Below are 20,772 nucleotides of genomic sequence, written 5' to 3'. Positions count from 1 at the left end.
TAGATATAAAATTCCTGTCTTGTCTGGTTTCATTTCTGTGCAATTTGCAATTGTCTCAAAAATTTGTTAATTTAATTTCTCAAGATATATTAATTTATTCATTTAGTATAGAGATTAAACTTTGTGTTGTTTCTTGACATTCCAAACTTGTCAATCTTGTCTCAACCACCAGGTTTCATGTTTGTTATTGTCTGATAGTGACTGCTTCTACAATAATGCTTTTGTGTAAATGAGCATCAAGGAAGCTGACATCTCATTTGACTGGGGGAAAGATGAGGACGAGGAGCTGCAGAAGGTTAAGATCAACAACTTTTCCAAGTTTGTGACACTTCATGATCACAAAATCTTGTCTGCTGTCTTCATTTTCAAATGAGTAAAATACTCCACACCGTTGTTTGTTAGTGACAGATGATTTGTTGTCAGGTGTCAGTTTGCTCTGAACAATTGATTGGTTTGACAGTTCCATATCACATACCAGACACAAAGGGAGATAACACCAAGGATCCCTGGTATAAATAATATCATGCTACAAATACCTGTCAGCATCTTGTTTTCTTCATCTTGCTGTTTGTCTCTGTTATATGATTACGTAAACTTTCATTTTTTACATGTTTGTATGTGAGCCTAAAAAAGCATGGTTTGGGCATAAAAGCTTAACAAACTGTTTATAAAGGCATATGCTGACAACATATTAGCTGTAACGTGGAAGAAGAGACATGTAAGGCAGATTCATGATAAGAATGAGGATTACAATTTTTGCAAGTTTTTTGGTCTAGGTTTGTTCATCTTATCTTTGTTTTACAACTGATTTCACTCAACCCTTATTTTCCTTCTTTGTATTTAGTACTCGCAGTTTCCAACAGTTCTCTGTTCCTCCAGCTGTCAAGCCTTTTTATCTGATCTCTGTGTTTTCCCAGTGCCTCTGTGTTTGTATCTGTTTCTACTCTGATCTTTGTGTTCTTTCATCACCTGCTGAATTTTTGTCTCATTGTTGCATTGATTTACTTGGACGTCTAATTATCTTTAGTTACTCTTTCTTTTCTATCTGTGCCTTTTGTTACTACCCTCTGCTAAGCTATTAAAGCAATCATCTATTCATTTTACATTCATGTGAGTTCATGTCTGCTTCGGAGTAGTTCAATTTAACCTTACTGGGATGGTACAAAATGAACAGTAATAGACAACATTTATAATTTTGATGATGAACTTCATGAAGTTATTAATACCCTCTTATGTGTATGTGTGGAGTGGAGAACTCAAAGTAAGTATTGACACATTTCAAAAGGATTTGTCCACCATGTCATTATTTAGGGGTTCATTGACATTGATTTGCTGAAGGATTCTGTCCACATTGCTAATATAATGTTAACTCCCGTCTTAGTCATCTTACCATTGGTCTACTGTACCCACCTGTTCATTGTTTTTCCTTAGTCACAGGTAACTAGTGTGTAATAATAATATAAGAGGAAGGATGGTGGCCCACAATCAAGACATAAGGTGGTTAAAACCGTAAAGATCATCTATGAGGGACAGGAAGACTCATGAAGTAGATCCATTTCATGCTGATAGTCATAACTGGGTCGGCAGTGGCTCAGCGGTAGAGCAGACGTCTTAAGGCCAGACATCGCCCAGACATCAGTGATGCCAAGGCGCCCTTAACCCTTGAAAACCGATTAAAATGGCTATACACATTACCTAATTGGGTCCAAAAAGAGCCATCTCATAAATGTGTAAAAAAATGTAATACAGAATTATTATTTTTCTTTCAATGCATCAGATCTTTTCCATTACTTCAGGCCTATCCATAGATATAAAGTTTATTATATTTTTTATTATTATTATTTATGTTTATATGGAATTTGCCATTAGAACCCTGTTTTTCTTCCAATGGGAAAAGCATGAAATATGGAAAATTTCCAAGTGAGTGCACAGTTTAATACTTCTGATAAAGATATTACAACTATTGATAAATGTTTTTGCAGGTGTGTGAACACAAACAATGGGTCTGTTTCTGGGTTGTGGGGTGATTTAGGGGTCATTGTCTTGCTGCAGACAATGAAGATCTAGTTTCATAAAAACATGTCGGCATTATTGTATATAGTAATATATATATATATAATATACATATATAATATATAAAGATTTTATGTATATATATATATATATATATATATATATATATGCTTATAGCATATGAAAAATATGTGGTTATAATGGGAGTCAGTAGGAGCATTTTTGGCCCAATCAGGTAATGTGTATACACAGTGAAAATCTGCTATTCTATACACTTCCAATGACAGGCATTAAGGAATTTAGAAAATAAAGTTGAAAGAAACTTACTGGCAAAATTTCACATATTTAGCCTTTCAATTGACTAATTTATTGTGACAGAAACACATAAAAAACAATAAAAATGTCCTTTTTTGGACCAAACAGTTCAGCAAGGTGCGGTCCCCCCTACAAGCTGCTCATTTGGGGCGCACCCTGTAGTTGTAAACCTTCACTCTGCCTCCCTATGTACTAATGGTTGTTGTTGTATTAATTGCATGCCCACAAGCCCCTAATGTGTTGTGTCTGTTCAGGGGCCGGTACACAACATTGTATGCATGGTCTGACATAAGTGCATGTACGAGTGTAAAGAGAATTTCCCCATAGGGGAATAAAGTTGACTTTCTTTCTGTCTTTCTTTCTTTCTTCTTCTTAATTAGGCATCCAAAGCTTAAAAATATAGTCAAAGTGACTGATGAAGATGATTCACCTTTTTTTTCACTTCCTAAATGGCACTTCCACTTCAAATTCTTCCAACTGTTTTTTACTGATGTTTTTCCTGTCATAGCCCAACGGGCCATCTTTCACTCATAACTGACCTACAAAAAATAGCAAGGATAGTAATTAATGCCGAACCTTGAAATGCCATTCAAGCCATTACGATAACTGAATATTATTTCATATGAAAATCATTTCTAGAAATTTTCTTGAGAACAAGTTTTGAAAGACAGTATGTTGGCATTTAAAAAGAAACTACTGTATATTTAAACACAAATTTGGACTATGTGGTCATTCATCGCATTTAATATCCAGATTTGTCTTTGCAAAGACCAAATAGACCAAATAGGTTGCTTTTTAAGTGTAAAATACATCTTTCAGCATTATTAAATTGAAGGCAACTTAATTAATCTTTTTTCTTGCAGAGCAGCATAATTAAATGTGTCCTTGTTTCATAGCTTTCTGGTTATTTAAAGAGGGTCTAACTTCAACAACAGGACAGAAAACTGAAAATTACATGCAACAATGTTCCAAGATTACATCTTAACTTCTAGAGAAAGTGTAAAGTGTCTATAATGACTGTCATTATGGAGCATCTGGGGATTCATTTATCTCTGTCCCTGGTCTAGGGGAGCAGCTTGCTTCGTCCAGACACTGCTGCCCAATGACAGATATTATCTTCCGGGAGTTATGTTCCCTTTTAGTGCCAACAATATAACTTTGTTCTGAGACTTTTATGAGAAAACTGCAAATATGTTACTAAAAAACACCTCATATAATCCATCCATGACATACCCGTCACCAGGACTGCATTAACATTACATGCGCAATATTATGATCACGCTCTTAAGCATCTGTGGTGAATATTTTCTCATCAACATTTTGGAACACATAATTATAAATTTGTTATTTCCAGGGACTTACACTTAAACAGTTGACCAAGGCACGCAATAATCAACCTAAGGTATAAATTTAGTTTTTCTTTTCTCAGCCAGGGCTTGTTTCAGTCTTTTTTTCATGAATACTGTTTGAAGATGTTGCAAAAAGCTTTTTTTCAGGGGGGAAGCTCTGATGAACAGTCAACATTCAACCCTTTGCCGTCAGTGGGAATAAATTTACATATGTCAGAAGATGGATGAATTTAAAGTGAGAATGATAATTATTTTGTTTTTCAACAAGTCAACAAATTAACTCGATAAAAATATCAATATACTGAAATGCTTACATATTGTATTATAAATACTACACTTACGGTTGTTGTACTGCCCCCAAGTGGCCATATTGTACAGCTACAACTCAGTCTTAACAGCAAACAACCATGGTGTTCATACTTTGCTAATTGTCCTCTTGTGTTCTTATAAGGTATTAACTGGAAAGATGGACATAACAAAAAATACACAACTGTCCACCATGTCAAAATTTATCATGCAGTCTGTGCAAACAACTTTTCCCCATTTTCAGCTCGAGTTTCCTTTGAGCACTCCTATCATGCTCAATGATCCTGCATACATTTGACACCTTGACAAATGACTGCTGTCAGCATTAAGTATTGCCGACCTTGACATGGACGTTCTTTGGTGATGGTCAGGGTGGGAGATGGTGTTTGTCTTTTCCCTGTCTGCACACATGCACATAGGGAAAGATATTCCATGTATGCTTTACGGTCTGAGGGGGTAAAGTACTTGTGCATGTCACTTGGTATAACACAAATAACCTGAGAAATATTTCAGGCAGAATAACATATAAATGTCAAACCCAATACAGACTTTTTATTGCCTCGCTCCCAGACATCTGACCAACAGGAAATTTTCTTTTCCTTTATTCTTACGCATTCTTGTGTATAAGTATAAATCATAAAGACATAGTTTATAAAATGTATCCTCTCTAAATTTGGGTTCCTTCTGCCGCAAGCCAACTCTACAGTTGTCTTGGCTTTGATTTAACCCCCCCCCCCCTTAAATTTCTGCTTTATCACTTACTGCGATGTTTAAGGCTCTAGTTTCTATGTGAAAGTTTAACGTTCAGAGAGGGTAAATCACTTGACGTGAAAAAGTAGTAAATGCTGCTCATGATCTCTCTCCTCCTCCTCTCCTTCCCCCTTTTTTTATTTAATCACTTGAGTAGAAGGGGACATGAGCCACTCCCAAACTAACCTCTCATTGGCCAATAGGCATTTCGGAAAATATTTTTAACAATTGAAGCGGGAGGGAAAGAGCAGAAGTCACTCGCAGCAGACTTGTCTCTGAATCATTTCTGTCAGCAGGTGACACAGGAACAGGCTTTGTAACATTAAATACAGAGAAAAGACTGAAAGAAAGAGTAAGGAAGAGAAAGAACTCCTAAAGGGTAAGATTGATTATAGATAGCTTTTGTTCAGTTTAGTGCTTGTAATGTATTTAATGACATTTATAGGCAGATAGTAGAAAAAATGCAACTAGGTTTAATGACTTCACGAGGCTAATTTACACATTTGTTCATGTTGTTGTGCAGAGCATCAGAGAATGCTCATATTTTGATTCTGAAGTATATGTATTTCTACAGAACTCCAAATGAACCATTTGTAGGTTTTCTTTCTTTTTGGCACCATCTCTAAAAAAAAAAAATCATTCAGTCACTTTGGCAGAGTGTCTTTCATTCCCATCTTTCTCTCCATCCATCTAAAATTCAGTTGAACTTAACACCTGGAATTTATCAAGAGTCCCAGCTGGGACTGAGTCTGTTATAGTTTGACCTTGCATGGAAGCAGTTCGTAAAAAAAAAAAGAAAAAGAAAAGAAAAAGTTCTTGGCAAGTGATAAATATAAATACTAGGCCTCACAGAAAGAAGTGATGTGTTAATGAAGAGATGTTAAATTTGAATTATCTGTCATTAATTAGAATCTCTGAAAGTGATGGATATTATTCAGCGGCGTAAAGTAATAAGAATGTCTACTTTCATTCTTTCCAATTTATGTCACCATATACTTTTATTTCAGGGAAATCATGTAATCCTTTTTCATTTGTATGATGTATGGTGTAAGTACTTTACAGACTACAGAATTTACCCTTATAACATGTGGTATATTATTAATATTTAAACAGGTTAAATTAACTCTGTCTCAACCAAACTCAAGATTAACAATGACAAGCATTATACATCAAAATCGAAATAAATACATAATCAGAAAAAAATCCAATAATCCAAGTACACAATGATTAGGCATGTTCTTCATAATAAATAAGTCATTTCACATATAGACGTTTAAAGTATTGGACTTTGAACCTTAACAATGTACCTATAACAGAATACCTATATTGTATGATAATGCTACTTTTTGTATGGTAATTCTACTTTTAATGCATACTTTTAAGTATGTAAATCCTTCTGGATACTGTTGTTATAATGTATAAAAAGTAAAACAAAAACACTAAATACCTTTTAAATTGTTATTTCAGTTCAGTGGTCTGTACAAAGATAAAACTTTGCATCAGTTCAAAACTGCCTTAACATTAATACAGCAGCTATGTTATTTTCAGTTTGGAGAAGCTGTGACTGTTTTTACCTTTTAGAGACGTATTTGAGCTTATTTTTATGATTTGTGTATCCTGTTAATATCCACATAACGTAGATAATACTATAACGTAAAACTGTCCATCCTAATTTTCCTTTAAAATAACAATATGCATATTTATAATAGCCAAGTCCTGGTGTGATAGGTATTCTCAGTGGGCTGTCGATCGATTGATTTATATTTAATGCTACTGTGCTGCCTTGGAGAATACACAAGAGTCCTCCTGAAATGAGCTGCAGATGTGGGTCCTCAGCCGTGTAAAATATGGAGAGAGAGGGAGAGAGAGAGAGAGTGTGTGTGTGTGTGTGTATGTGTGTGTGTGTGTGTGCATGTGTGTCTGTGTGAGAGAGAGAGAGAGCTATGAGAGAGATTTTTGATTTTCAGCATCACATTTATTCATAAAAGTCAAAATACCAAATAATCACGTTGACTAAGAATCCAAAAGAGATTCCAGTGAAGAGGATTTTCAATATTACTGTCAAATTACTTTTCAGAACAAAGAAACATCTATCCTTTAAAAATTCATCAAACTAAAAAAAAACAGACAAAATTGAGAGAAAAAACAATTATCCATTCTCCACAGAAAGAGAGAGAGAGAGAGAGAGAGAGAGAGAGAGAGAGAGAGAGAGAGAGAGAGAGAGAGAGAGAGAGAGAGAGAGAGAGAGAGAGAGAGAGAGAGAGAGAGAGAGAGAGAGAGACACACACACACACACACACACACACACACACACACATATGTTTGGAAACATTTTTTCTGAAAGACATTTCTGTTGTTTCTGATTTAGAGCAAAATGTAAGCCATCAATATCAAGTAATTTAAGGCTTCAGAAAACTTTACTTAAACACCTATTACTGCCCAAACACATACATGTTCAGCATAGGCAAACAAATATATTCTGCATAAATGACCATGTCACATCTATTAAAGTAACCAGCAATTAAAATAACCAGCCGCCTTAAAGATGTATGAAATAAAAACAAACAGATGAGTGTCTTAAGATGCAAAGGGTAAAAGTAAAGAGCTGTCAGTTGAATAAATCCACAAGTAAGTCACAGATCCCCGAAAACTCAACCTAAGCATTATAACAAAATATTCGTACATCTGGACCCGTGAAAGCTACTTAAAACATTAAAAAGATATTGTCTTGAAGTAATTTCTTGGTCTTGAACATAGGTTCTTTGGTTAATGCTAGGTTGGTTTTCATGTGCATTCCGCAATAGGTTGAACAAAGTGTCTTAGTTTCTGATGAAAAGACGTCCTTGTGGAGGTCCACTTGAGGTTGGTATGACAGCAGGAGGCGGACAGAATCGTAGTGATATGTGGGGTGCTCTTTGATAATAATTACCTTCAGCTTCTTTTTTCTACGAGTATAGATTCTTTTTTCTTTCTGTAAATGGCTATGAAAGTAAAAAAAAAAAAAAACAGAGGTTGATTATCCTCAAGAAGTTTGCATTAACTCACAAAGGCACAGTTTCTTTTTAAAACTTCTGTTCTCCTCATCCACAGGATTGAAGGTTTGCTCCAATGAGATTTGTCTTGGAATGAAATCATAAACTGCGTTCATCTGAGGTGTAATTGCCCTCTAGAGAGGATGGGCCAAATGTGCACAGACTGGCTAAGACACCTTACCTTCTTCTACTCATCCCACTATCTGTGTTCCCATTTTTTAAGACTTTCGCCGGTAGCGTCCCCTTCCCTTTCTCTTTTGATCCCAATGTTTAGTGCCTATACATTGTTTCCCCAAAGAGCATACAGTGATAGTTTTTATAAACTCTCCAGTAAAAGTCATCTGTGGATACACATACTGTAGCAGCCCATTAACTCGAGCCCATTAAACCACTGCTGTTACTTTTAGATGGGATCTTCTCCCGTCTCAGCAAACTGTGAAAGACAAAGTTCTCACACATTCTGTACACACATGGGCAGAGTCCCACAAGCTGCCTTCTCAAATGTAAAAGAGTGAAAACACGTCACCAGATAGTCATCAAACACTTTACAGGTCCATTGACATAGCTCTGCTTTGACATGGAGAAGTTATTGTGAGGAAGGAATTTTGACTGTGTTTATGGACATGCTGAATTTTACTTGAGAGGGTTCAAGAGCCAGGTTGAAATGCCGTCTGGACGGGACACAATCAAAGCCATTCTGTTTCTTCCTTAAAATGTCAGCTTTGTGCACAGTGAATAATGACATGTCAGCTATCTTTAGATTATGAGCGATGTAAATGTTTGTTACAGCTTCTAGTGCATTGGGAACCATCCCAGGCTTCCCTCTGTTACCTGGAAAAACATACAAGAACTTTTTGTGCTGCTTTCCACCACGGCAGCCATAACTGCATTTAGTGGTCTATCAATTCAGTGGTCAATCATACTCAACAACTTATCAAAAGCATTAAAAATGTATACCAGGCTGACAGACAAAATCCACACGTCAGTCAATAAAAATACGAAATACTGTGTTATGTTTGGTTTTTAACTGGATTGGACATCTCTTAAGGGAGCAGTTACTATGATCAGTGACAGTTCTGAGTTAAAAAGGGATGTTTTAGTGGTTTAAGTATGGCATGTGGGCTTTTAGGTTTGGTGGCTGGAACACTAGTTTTATTACTAATGCAGCCACCATGACTGAGATAGGCTGTGACGCCTTGGTGCATGCACACTATTGAGGATTGGATACACTCCTGAGAATAGAACTCCTGGTGTATTTAGTTGTCAAGACAGCATTCAGATGTAATTAAGAACCTCTGATGCTAAGTATTACGTGGATAAATTATCTGTGGCTGATGTCAAAAATTAATACCCATGTTAGGTCAACATGGGTATTAATGAGCGAGTAAACCACTATCTTTATCTGTTCAACCATCTAAATTATCTGTACTCGTACCTGTACTCGCAATGGGCAGGGCCTAAACCTGAAGTGGGTGTGTTTTGACCAGAAATGTGTGGGGCCTAAATTGGTACATTATTTAAGTCTGAAATTGATATGGATTGGTCAGAAGTTGCTATATTTATTGTTTATTTTAAAACTATTGACAGAACGGTCTCAAAATTGAGACCGTTCTGTGATTGGCCAAGCACAGAGTGTGAAGACAGCTACGTCCCAACCAGGTCCCCAACCGGGCCGCACAGAAGAAAAAAATAATTTAAATTCCTTTTTATTTATTTCGGAGTCTGAAAGCTGTTTTATTTTGAAAAATTACCCGATTCTCTATTACATCTGTCCATGTCAGTGGTCCTTAACCACCGGGTTGCGACGGGACATTACGTACCAGGCGGCACGGAAAGCTTGACATTCTTTGTTTTTACTGATTACCAGTCTAAAGAACAGTCTTTAGACTGTTAATCAACATATATACTGTTAATCAATTAAAAAAAAATAAAAAAATTATATATATATATATATATATATATATATATATATATATATATATATATATATATATATATATATATATATATATATATATATATATATATATATATATATATATATATATGAGTGCATTACAATATCATTAACTTTTAACATAAATATTATCATGATATCTGGTTATGTTAGGCCAGCAAAGAAGGCCTTGCTGGCCCTGACAGCCCACCACTGGGTAATGGTGTATTGCTGCACTATCTCTGATGACTAAATGAGTTCTTTAAACTAAATGAGAAACTAAGTATATAAAATAGAACAAAGAGAAAAAAGATTTGGACGTTTAGTCAGTTAAAACAATAAAAGTTAAATACATTCTTAAATTAAAAGCAGAATCCTCAAATAAATTAATATAGATTTGAAATATAAATAGCAATCAATAGGATTGAGCAAAACATGGTAAATGTATTTTGTTGTGTCTACATTTACTGTATGTCATACAATAAATGTAGACTTCTTTGTTATATAAATATACTAACAATTCATTTCCACCATTGAATAAAAATTGTTGCTATGGGCCTAAAACACCACAATATGGACAGTACAATTCTCTGCCATGTGTGATTTTAGCCTACTTCAGACAGTCATGACAACAAAAAAACACATGTTCTACCCCACCCACCCCACCCCTAGAACTACCACTGCTTCAAGATATCCATCTATCCATCCGTCCATCCATCCATCCATCCATCCATCCATCCATCCATCCATCCATCCATCCATCCATCCATCCATCCATCCATCCATCCATCCATCCATCCATGTTATTTCATTCTTGCTATGAATCCATCTGCCCTCTGTTATTCTTGGAAGGCTACAGTGCTTCGCTATCACCTCTAAGAGAAAGAAGGAAACAGAGAGCGTTGAATAAAACCTTGACAGAGACCTATAAACATGGTCGTTAAGCATCTCTATGTGACAGCTCTCAGTGTCTTTCCACACAAGTATAGTATACTGTCTGTAATGTGGCTAACTGCTTGGCTGTCACTGATCCAAAACACTCCTTCCATCATTCCAGCGATCACATTTTCACTCTATCTCACTCACTTAATCTCGCTCCCGCTTGAGGATTTTCATCTCAATTTCCCTTCATTTTCAGTTTCTTTCCAGCTCCTTCCGTTAATATCTCCTTCACCTCATCTTTAGTCTTGGCTATTCTTATAACCCCCAGTAAGGATATGGCCACCACAAAGGGTCAAAAAAGTAATTTCCTAGTGATGTCATATGTTCAGTTTCTTGCACTGGCACCAGACACCAGACTCAAACTTTTAACCAGAAGACATTCAATGACACCTAAAATCACCAAACAAGGTCTGTCTTACTGAGTTACACTCTGTGAAACAAGTCACTCCCTGAAAAGGAGTGAAAAATTTGAATCACAGAATGCACTTGATTTAAAGTATCAAATTACTGGAGTTTGTTGTTTTGAATCCTTATAGTTATTGAGAATGTATAAAACCCACCACTCCAAAAGCCAAGTGCCCTCCAAATCTAAATTGATGTTGTATACATCTATAATAACATCTTGTCTTCTGTGGTCTTCACAGTTTTCTATTTGGGTTTACCACTACAGTCAAATTCCATTGGATACTACTCTACATATTGCTATGTAGTTTCCATCATGCAACACTAATTGCAACACTTACTGTATGAACCATATGTCATAGACCACACGAGCTCAATACATTTAGGTCAGAAGTGTTCTCCATAATAACACACATTTTCATACCAGAATAAGACCTAAGTCCCCCCACATATGAATACTGATGGTTACATTAGGCCTACCGTTTTGAAAGTATCTAATTTTATCTTCCCAGGGACATGACATCATTGTCATTAGGCAGAATGACATGATTGGATTTCTCTGCTTACTGAAGTTCTGAAACACTGAATGAGCACAATTCAGCAAAGTGATGACTGCTCACTTTCTACTTCCATAATATGGAATGAGAAACCAACACACACACACACACACACACACACACACACACACACACACACACACACACACACACACACACACACACACACACACACACACACACACACACACACACAGGTTACAGAAAGGTTTCCTGAGATTGAATATGCAGCTGTACCACCATGAACGCAGTTAAATGTTTGAAAAGCCCAGACTGATCTTTACATCCTCCATACTCAGCCATGACAAACATCTTGGTATTTGGTTAAAAGTAATTCAAGTCAAACATACAATATTTACACAAAAACTCCATCTAACATTATAGATTGAATAAATATTTCATAAATCATCAATCATTTGATGTCCTATTTGAAACAGGCATCTCAATTGTTTCACTGACGGTTGACAAAAGTCAAAGATTATCTGTATTTTTATCTTTTTCTCTCTTTCCCTAGCCATGACCATCAGACTCAGATGGAGAGCATTGTGCTTTCTGGCCCTACTCTGCATTGTCTCTCCCTTCAGCTCCGCCGAGAACCATCCAAACCCCTCGGTGCCTGAACAGGGGGTCACATTTGGTCATGTCTATCAAATTGACCTTCCTGGGAGTTCCATTTGTAATCTTGAGCCGGTACAAACCCAGGATGACACAGGTCATAATAAAATCTAAAACTGATGGAGAACTGAAGCATTATTTAACACATGGATTATGAATGAAATATGAAAATAACTAGTAAGTGACTGTCATATTTTTGTATGATTACAAACAGGAACCGTTCCAAATGGAGAGGACAACATCATCTTCAGACACAATATCAGGTTGCGGACACCAAAGTGTGAGTGTGAGGAGTCAGAAAGCTTCAAGTCACTCTTGTACAGAGTCAATGGGCTGGAAGAGGAAGTTAACTACCTGAAGACACAGTGCACTCAAGGATGTTGTGGAGGAGATGGTGCTGCAGGTAGACTGTCATGGCCTGATATACTGTAGTTAAGTCATTTTTTGACCTGCAATTTAGAGGGCAAACAAGTTGGAAGAGAAGATGGGAGTCACATGGAGTCTTATTCTACTTCTCTGAAAATGTTTTTCTATGAGTCATTTACAAAAAAGAAAGAATACAACTAATTACTTTAACTAAAGAGACTGAAATTAAGAAAAGATACAGAAGAACTTCATACATGTTGAGATTCTTCCTTCAGAGGTTACAGTACTCAAAGTGATTATTTAAAAAAAACAAAACATAATTAATTAAAAGAAAACCTGAAACCTACATTTCATCCTGTAACTATGAATAATTTGCTCACCATCTGCACAGTAACAGCTCTCAAATCCTCTTTCTCAAGGAATGGACACAAGTTGTAGCGGCCATGGTACCTACCAACACAACACGTGCAGCTGTCTCTGTAACCCGGGATGGGAAGGCGCAGATTGCTCCGACTCCACCTGCCCTGATGAGTGCAGTGACAATGGCCGATGTGTGAATGGGAAGTGTGTATGTTATCAGGGCTACAAAGGAGACAGCTGCAGCCAGGTGATGTGTCCGGACAACTGCAATGATAAAGGCCACTGCATTGATGGAAAATGTGAGTGCTTCTCTCACTTCACTGGTGATGACTGCAGCATCCAGAAGTGTCTCAATGACTGCATTGGTAACGGCCAGTGTGTGGATGGCCAGTGCATCTGCGATGAAGGCTTTTATGGGGAAGACTGTTCATTAGGTAAGCTATTCAAATACACAACAACACAAACACAATTGTTTTATGGCGTATCAGACGGGGCATTGTGGCTGAACCTACTACGAGGAAGATCCCAAAACACTCGGAGACATATATGGATATCATACAGTATACGCTAGTTATACTCTTATCTGTGAAGGTCACAAATCAACACCAGCACAACAGTTTGTGACACTTGTGGCACTCGCAATAATTCAGATATAAATGTCACAAAAAACCAAATATACCTGTGATCAGGCAGATATTCTGTTCCCTCATGTGAATCTAATATTATTTCTCTAAATTCTATTTAAATAAACACATTTATCATGCCATTGTCATGTTTGTTTAGAACAATGCAAAGTGGAATATAAAAATCGCACATCAATTTTGGTCAGTAAATCCTGAAAAAAAACAAAAAACAAACAAAAAAACGCTTGCTAGGTATCTCTGCAGACATACAGTATTTTTAAAAAATTTTTTTTATTGTAGACTGGTATTATGCTATTGGGAACATTTCCAGTGTGCCTGTTAGAGTAATTGTCTCTGAGAAAGCATGGTCTTTTTATGAGTAAATTATCCAGGGTGCAGCTTAATATATCTTTTATGACCCAGGTTTACACTTAGTTTGAGAATTAACTTTCACATTTCTATTTAGTCACCTAAATGGCTCTACTGACATTAAGCTGTGAATATTAATTTGTACCTCATGGAAATAAACAGATGCTTAAAGGAGCTCTGGGACTATTAAAATATAATGCTTGTCCCTTAAGCTCAAGTCACCTTCACATAAATTTATTTCCTTGAGTAAAAGTTTTTGGAATTTACCTGTATCGATTCTTAAGCGTTCCATCAATCAGTTTATACTTATAACATCTGCTAGCATCTGTTCTGGTTATGATGAATCCTATTTTCCAGCAAACACTTCAACTCTTCATAGAGAGATCTATAATAGCACTCAATAGAACCATACAGGTACAAATGCAACAATGCCCTGCAGTCTCCTTTAATTTAATCATGTCTTATCCAAAATCAAGCTCATAGCGTTTTGAGCGTAATTTACAGGGCAAAGTACTCTTTATGTAAACATAAAAACCCCTAATGCATTTCACTTGTGCATTATTTACAGAGAAATTAAATGCAGTGTCAGGAATGAAAATACTCTGCATCTAGTAGGAATATTGAAGAAAGAGAAAAACAATCCCAGAGCTGTACCTTTTATCTAAATCCACACCAAAATTTATGGATCTATTTTTGCCAAAGACTCATATTCTCATGGCAACTTGGTAGTTACAGTACTTCTATTTTCCATAACCTTACTGACAAACCAACCACCCAACCAATCACCTAGCCAACCAACCTTCCCATTATAAGGAAAATAATTTTTTTCGTGTCATCATTTATACTTGTGTTTTTACTATTGTCCAAATTGCATTAAATACAGGGTTATAAATGCATTTGGTTTGAGCTGCAATCAAATTATGGAATAATTAAAATTGAAATTGAACCTGAGAGGACCCATGGTGACACCGGTTTGACACGCACTTTGCATGTCCGTCTCGTTATAAAGCTTTATGTCTGATTTTAACTTGTTAAGTCCCTAAGAGATATATACACAACATCCTGGTATCATGATCATGTGACAGTCATGTGTCTGTGACAGAAAGTGATCTCTCCGAAATAGTAATAAAATAATACAAAAACGAAGTTTTATTGTTCTGAAAAAAACTTCAGAAATGTGTTCTATATGGTCCAGTTGTTCTGTGGTATTACCCACATAGTTTTCCTGTAAGGATAAATGGGTGTGGGTTCTCTAGGGTTAAGTAATTTCACAGTCCATATCAATTTAATTTAAAAAAAAAACATATGAAAGTAATGAAACTCAATAACATCACATCTGATTAAAAAAAACAAAAACAGTTTTGATTCTATAAACATTGCCAGCTGATATGATTGTAGCTTATTTCACCCACGATTACTGTTGGATTCCAGAACAATAAAAACAAAACAAAGAAGAATCCTCAAAAAATGATGTAAAATGTAGAGAAGAGCCACTGTGTTTGTTGTGGGACAACTGCAATTAAATCACAGCTAAAGAAGAACAAGAAAACAATTTATATGTGCCCATAATGTTACAATATTTTAAAAAAAAAGTTTTTGCCAAGGTAATTTTATTCACTGACTTGCATGATACAGTCCACAATCAAGCGTTATCCATCATTACCTAACAATAATAAGGGACAGTTAGTATAATTTAGAGATTTTAAACAGGCAATGCAGCAATCTAATGCTTTCTTAGTGGCAGTTATGTCTATGGCGACCTTCTTGCGCAGAATTTAAAGCATCTCTCCAGTTACGTATTTAGGAAATAGCAGCTGATGGGACTGTTTTAGAGACCTGAACCTTTGACCGCTGACAGCTGTGACCTGTAGATGACATCAGGTCACATACTGTATACCACAGGATTATACATAAGAACTCCCATCAGTCTTTTGGGAATACATCTTTAACCCCTATAAAGAATCATTTCTCTTTGCATGCACTCTTCATCAAACCACTATTACTGTATTGCATTGTACAAAATGGCATTTTGTGGAAATTTAGGGCTGCACAACCAGAAAAGGGAATAGCAGCATTAAGCCATACAGCAGCTAATAATGTGACAGTTAATTCAAAGGAGATTTTAAAGTTTTCGTTGCATTAAAACTGCACAAAGTTTAGTTTTGCAGAATAAGTTTATTGTATATTTGGCAACAATTGTTTTTGTTAAAGGTATTTCTTGCTCTACATTTAACCAAAAATAGAGTGCAGACACAAACACAAGGGATTTTCAACAACTGATACAATTTTTGATCCACTAAAAGAAGATCTACAACAAGTTTCAGGACCCGAACCAGTGATTTGGAAGCTGGAATAGTTTAGTCTTTGCAGCAGTAGGTCAGCTCTGTCAGCCTGGATGAGGATTTTGCTTCTGTTTCTCTGTACAAAGAATGATCTGCTGCTCTGAGTGTAGGTGCTATTGGAAGTAGTCCAAAATCAATAGTGACATTTCTTATCAGGGAAAAGTCGGGGAGGAGGCATAGGAGTGTTAAAAAAGAGATTATGTTGATTTTTGTGTTAGGAATAATAGTGATAAGATGTGTATTGATATGTGCGTACTTGCCCCTAAACACACCCACACACGCACAAGGGGAGTGCAGGCATGCAATATATACAATGAGAAGCAGAGTGACGGGCAGCCCCCTTTTTTTGGTGCGGCCCAAATGAGCAGCTTGTAGGGGGGATGGCGCCTTGCTCAAAGACACCTCAGCAGTGCTTGGGAGGTGAGCTGACACCTTCCACCATCAGCTCACATTCCGAGGTAACTGGGTGGGAGTAGGAATTGAACTGCCAATCCTGTGATCATTGGACGACCCACTCTACCACATCCATTGTGTTGGATTTTCAAGGAACATAACAGCTGATATGTCTAATGTTATAATATTTGGGAACAGATGGCAGAACTAGAAAATAGAACACAGAAAAATAACAAGAAATGAAAATGTTCAGAGACATAAAATATGATTAGCTTTACTTTTACAATCTTAATATGTGACTAATCATTTCAGCTGCTGAGTAATTTTATTTTAACTTAAAGATTTTTGTTGGCTGTGCTCAGCACAGGAACAGAGGGATATTAATTGTTACTGGATGGAACAGGACCATGGAGGGAAACATTTTCTCAACCAAATTTGTGGTAAACTCCTCCATTACTCTAAATCCTTCACTTTTCAACTTGGAGTATGCTTACATTTACTGCTGTGCTTCTCCAAATGTACCACCAGCCACCATTTATTTCCGTGAATCGTACCCACTAAATGTACAGGGAAAGCCTCATGTCCCAACACTGCTGACTTGGTGTCTTCTCATTTCTGGCTGCTGTATTGTACTCCTCTGCAGTTACATACCTGGCATTTCAGCCCTGACATATAATTTCCAATGTGGAACCACTGAAGGCCTTGTATAACCACTTAAAAGCAGCATTAGATTTCCCAATTTCCATCTCAGATTTGGAGAGAAACCTCACTATTTATAATAATCCATTGTTTTTGTCTGGTTCATGAACTCTGTCATGGTCTGGATGAACAGACACGTAGGAGAGAAGAATGCCCATTAGGTTTTTAAATGGTTATAACAGAACTGTGTTCCATGTTATTTCAAGTCACAGGCAGCCATTGGTTGTTGTCTGTTAATTTTGTATACTATAATGCTTAAAAACATGAAATTTGCTTAAATCCAGAAATCCATCACAATGAACACCAGACCTGCTTTCAATCACGGGGTTTAAATTACTGTACATGGAGTTTCTTTAAAACATGTCAAATTGGTCTTTGCAAAGTGTTTTCTGTAGCTCACAAATCAACTTTTTTAGCTCATTGGTAGCCAGTGAGTGAAGGAAATGTAGCTTGTTTGGTCAAAGCAAAAGTGAAAAATGTTAGCAACCTAACTGAAATGTTAATAGCTTAATGTCATAAATTTTTATTTTGCAGTCATTTATAAATTACAGTATTTTCCGAACTATAAGACGCACCTAAAAGCCCATCATTTTCTCATTATCCCGTAGTGCGGCTTATAATCCGATGCGCCTTGTATATGGATTAATATTAATATTAGTATTGGTTAAAAACAAGATCGCTGAAAAAAAGCCGGCAGTCTGGCCGACAGTCATGCCGCACCAGGAGGCACCCTCAGAAGGCACTACACCCCCTAACAACGGTAGTCAAGGGGCGTCGCAGAAGTGCCGCTCTCATTGACCTGCTGTCTGACTGCAGAGCAGCCTGAGCCTGCGGAGAGCAGCAGTACCTGGCTACGATAACGTAGCAAAACAGGGAATTTTCAACAATTCTATTAATAAAGTTTGACTGACTGACTGATCTCAGTATTTCCCAACTACTGTGGCCCCGGAAATAACCCACTTTAAACTTAGGCCCCGTCCACACAATGATGGATTTTTTAAAAACGCAACTTTTTACAAAAGCTTCAAAAACGATTTGTGTCCACACGACAGCGTTTTCAAAAATTTTTCCGTCCACACGTAAACACATCAGTGCGTTTTCGAAGACGGCTATAAGCATGCCAAACCATGTGGTGGCAGTATTGAGTCAAATTTTATCCAGTAGGAATCCTCTGTGTTTTGTTGTCACAAAACGCCTGCAAGAATGCTGCCATCAACAAGGTTCGTACATCCATCATGTTTGTACACATAAGCCCATAAATATGACGTCACAGCGGTTTTCGTCGTAGGCAAGACGTTAGTGTTTTTAAAAAGTTGCCGATACACCGTCCACACGACAACGCAGACCCAGCGTTTTTAAAAGAATCCACCTACGCCAGCGTTTTTAAAAAGTTGCATTTTCGTTTTGGATATTTGCGTTGTTGTGTGGAGGGAAGGCGTAAAAGCAACAAAAAAGTTGCGTTTTCAAAAAGTTCCGGCATCGTGTGGACAGGGCCTCAGAATGGCCTCATAGAAATAACAATAGCGGTCGTTCACAGCTGACTGAAGGTACTCACAGTCATGAATGCTCTAACTAGTGGACGGATAGCGCAACTACAGACACTAGTTTTTAAAATCTATTTAAATTTTTTTTGTTATATGCGTCTTATAATCTGGTGCGCCTTATATATGAAATAAATTATAAAATAATCAATTCATTAAAGGTGCACCTTATAATCCAGTGCGCCTTATAGTGCAGAAAATACTGTAGTTATTATGGCTTCACTGCCAATAATAATGCCAATGCAACTGTGACCAAAAACTAAAAGACTACTTATTCAGATATTTAACAGAGTTTGTGAAGCATATTTTCAGTCTCTACATGCTTCCATTCATTGAAATGAAATTAAATGTGCACACCAGTGATATATTCAATAATGTTCTACTAAAATAAGCTATAAACTTTATTAATTATTTTCTCCTGTTTCAGTTTTTGGCCCTCAGGGCCTGCGTTTGGTCCACTTCACTGACGTCTCCCTCCTGGTTGAGTGGGATCCAGTTCATGGGGCAGAGTATTATATTTTGGCATATCATCCAAAAGATAAGGAGAATATCCTGCAACAAGTAGGTTTTTTATTTTTTCTATATGGGATTGTATCCCTAGATATGTGGAAAAAAGCAGGCCTGTATATTTCTATAACATATTTCAAAACTTCTGACTCATCTGACCTAGATTCAAGTCCCCAATACAGAGAACTCCTACCTCATATCTAGACTGTCCCCTGGGGTCACCTACATTGTCCAAGTGTGTGCTGTCATCAAAGAGCTCCAAAGTGAGGCAGACAAGATTGCAGCCACCACAGGTGAGAATATCCCTTAAATGTTTGATATTCTTGGGTAAATGAGCATGGAGCTGAATAAAACCCATTACCATTGAGGTGGAATGAGAATGGGTGCAGCATTTTACCTTGAATGTGTCTGTGACACAGGGCAAAGGCATATGTTACCTATTGAAGTCTTCATAGGAAGGTAAGATAAACAATGGTGTTCTAGTTAAATTTTCTGTTAAATGATTTTGTTTAGGGTCAAATTTAAACATGCATCATGAAACATAAAAAAACACAGCAAGCTATCAAATGATGAAGGTTTTGAAGGTTGAGATTTTAAAGGAAAGTGGCGGGAACAATTTATATAAAAAGAGTTATAGACATATGTCATATGTATATTTACTATATTCACACATCAATTAAAAATCTGTTCTCCTTATGCTAAATTGCAGTTAATTGTGAAGATAAGAGAACTTTTCATCAATGTATTTTTTATGATTTTGGCAAAAAACATATATTAAAACCCAAATTTAGACCCATCATTACTATAAATTGTTTCATTAAGCAGTGGTTTGTGAAAGATAATTACAAGGAAATAGCTCTACAGATTTAATGGATATCACACTTGCTCAGAGATGTGGTACAGACAGAAGTGAAAAAAAGACATTACCAGACAGGATTGGTGGGCAAGACAGACAGAGATTTAGTTGGACTGTAATGTGTGTTTAGCTTGGTTAGCTATGGAAAATCTCTTAGACCATACCAATCCCATATGGGGACAAGAAGCCATGCCATCATCGGGCTTGAGGCTGTGTGAGCAGTACACAGCATGAGACACATATTTCTCGGGCTACAGTTTTCAACTTCAAACTGCAATCTAGAAAAGCTTTTCTTTATCCACCATGTTTCAAATATTATAAATGGTACTTGTGTGTTCATGTAGTTGCATATATATCATATTTTGATGGCTCTGCTCCTTCCCTCTCAGAACTGAATCTGCTGATAATCCAAGTATAGAACCTCAGAGTAATGTTGCAATGATAGGTTTGCATGTTTGCTGCATTGTTAGGTTAAAACATATTTAGTGGATATCCTACA

At 36.7% G+C, this 20,772-nt stretch overlaps 1 protein-coding gene across 1 annotated transcript in view; it reads left to right on the top strand.

Moving 5' to 3' along the window:
* The first annotated feature begins 229 nt into the window (after nt 1-229).
* The window catches only part of tnn (tenascin N), a 44,871-nt gene continuing 24,328 nt past the window's right edge, over nt 230-20,772 (top strand). The window contains exons 1-6 of the mRNA XM_068340972.1: nt 230-318; nt 12,187-12,314; nt 12,420-12,620; nt 13,003-13,377; nt 19,338-19,471; nt 19,581-19,710. Of these exons, the coding sequence (XP_068197073.1) occupies nt 230-318; nt 12,187-12,314; nt 12,420-12,620; nt 13,003-13,377; nt 19,338-19,471; nt 19,581-19,710 (1,057 nt within the window). The remainder of the gene's footprint in view (nt 319-12,186; nt 12,315-12,419; nt 12,621-13,002; nt 13,378-19,337; nt 19,472-19,580; nt 19,711-20,772) is intronic.

This window comes from Antennarius striatus, chromosome 18 (assembly GCF_040054535.1).
Source record: "Antennarius striatus isolate MH-2024 chromosome 18, ASM4005453v1, whole genome shotgun sequence".
NCBI lineage: Eukaryota > Metazoa > Chordata > Actinopteri > Lophiiformes > Antennariidae > Antennarius > Antennarius striatus.
The sequence above is the reverse complement of the archived record's forward strand: the minus strand, read 5'-3'. Positions and strand labels throughout refer to the sequence as shown.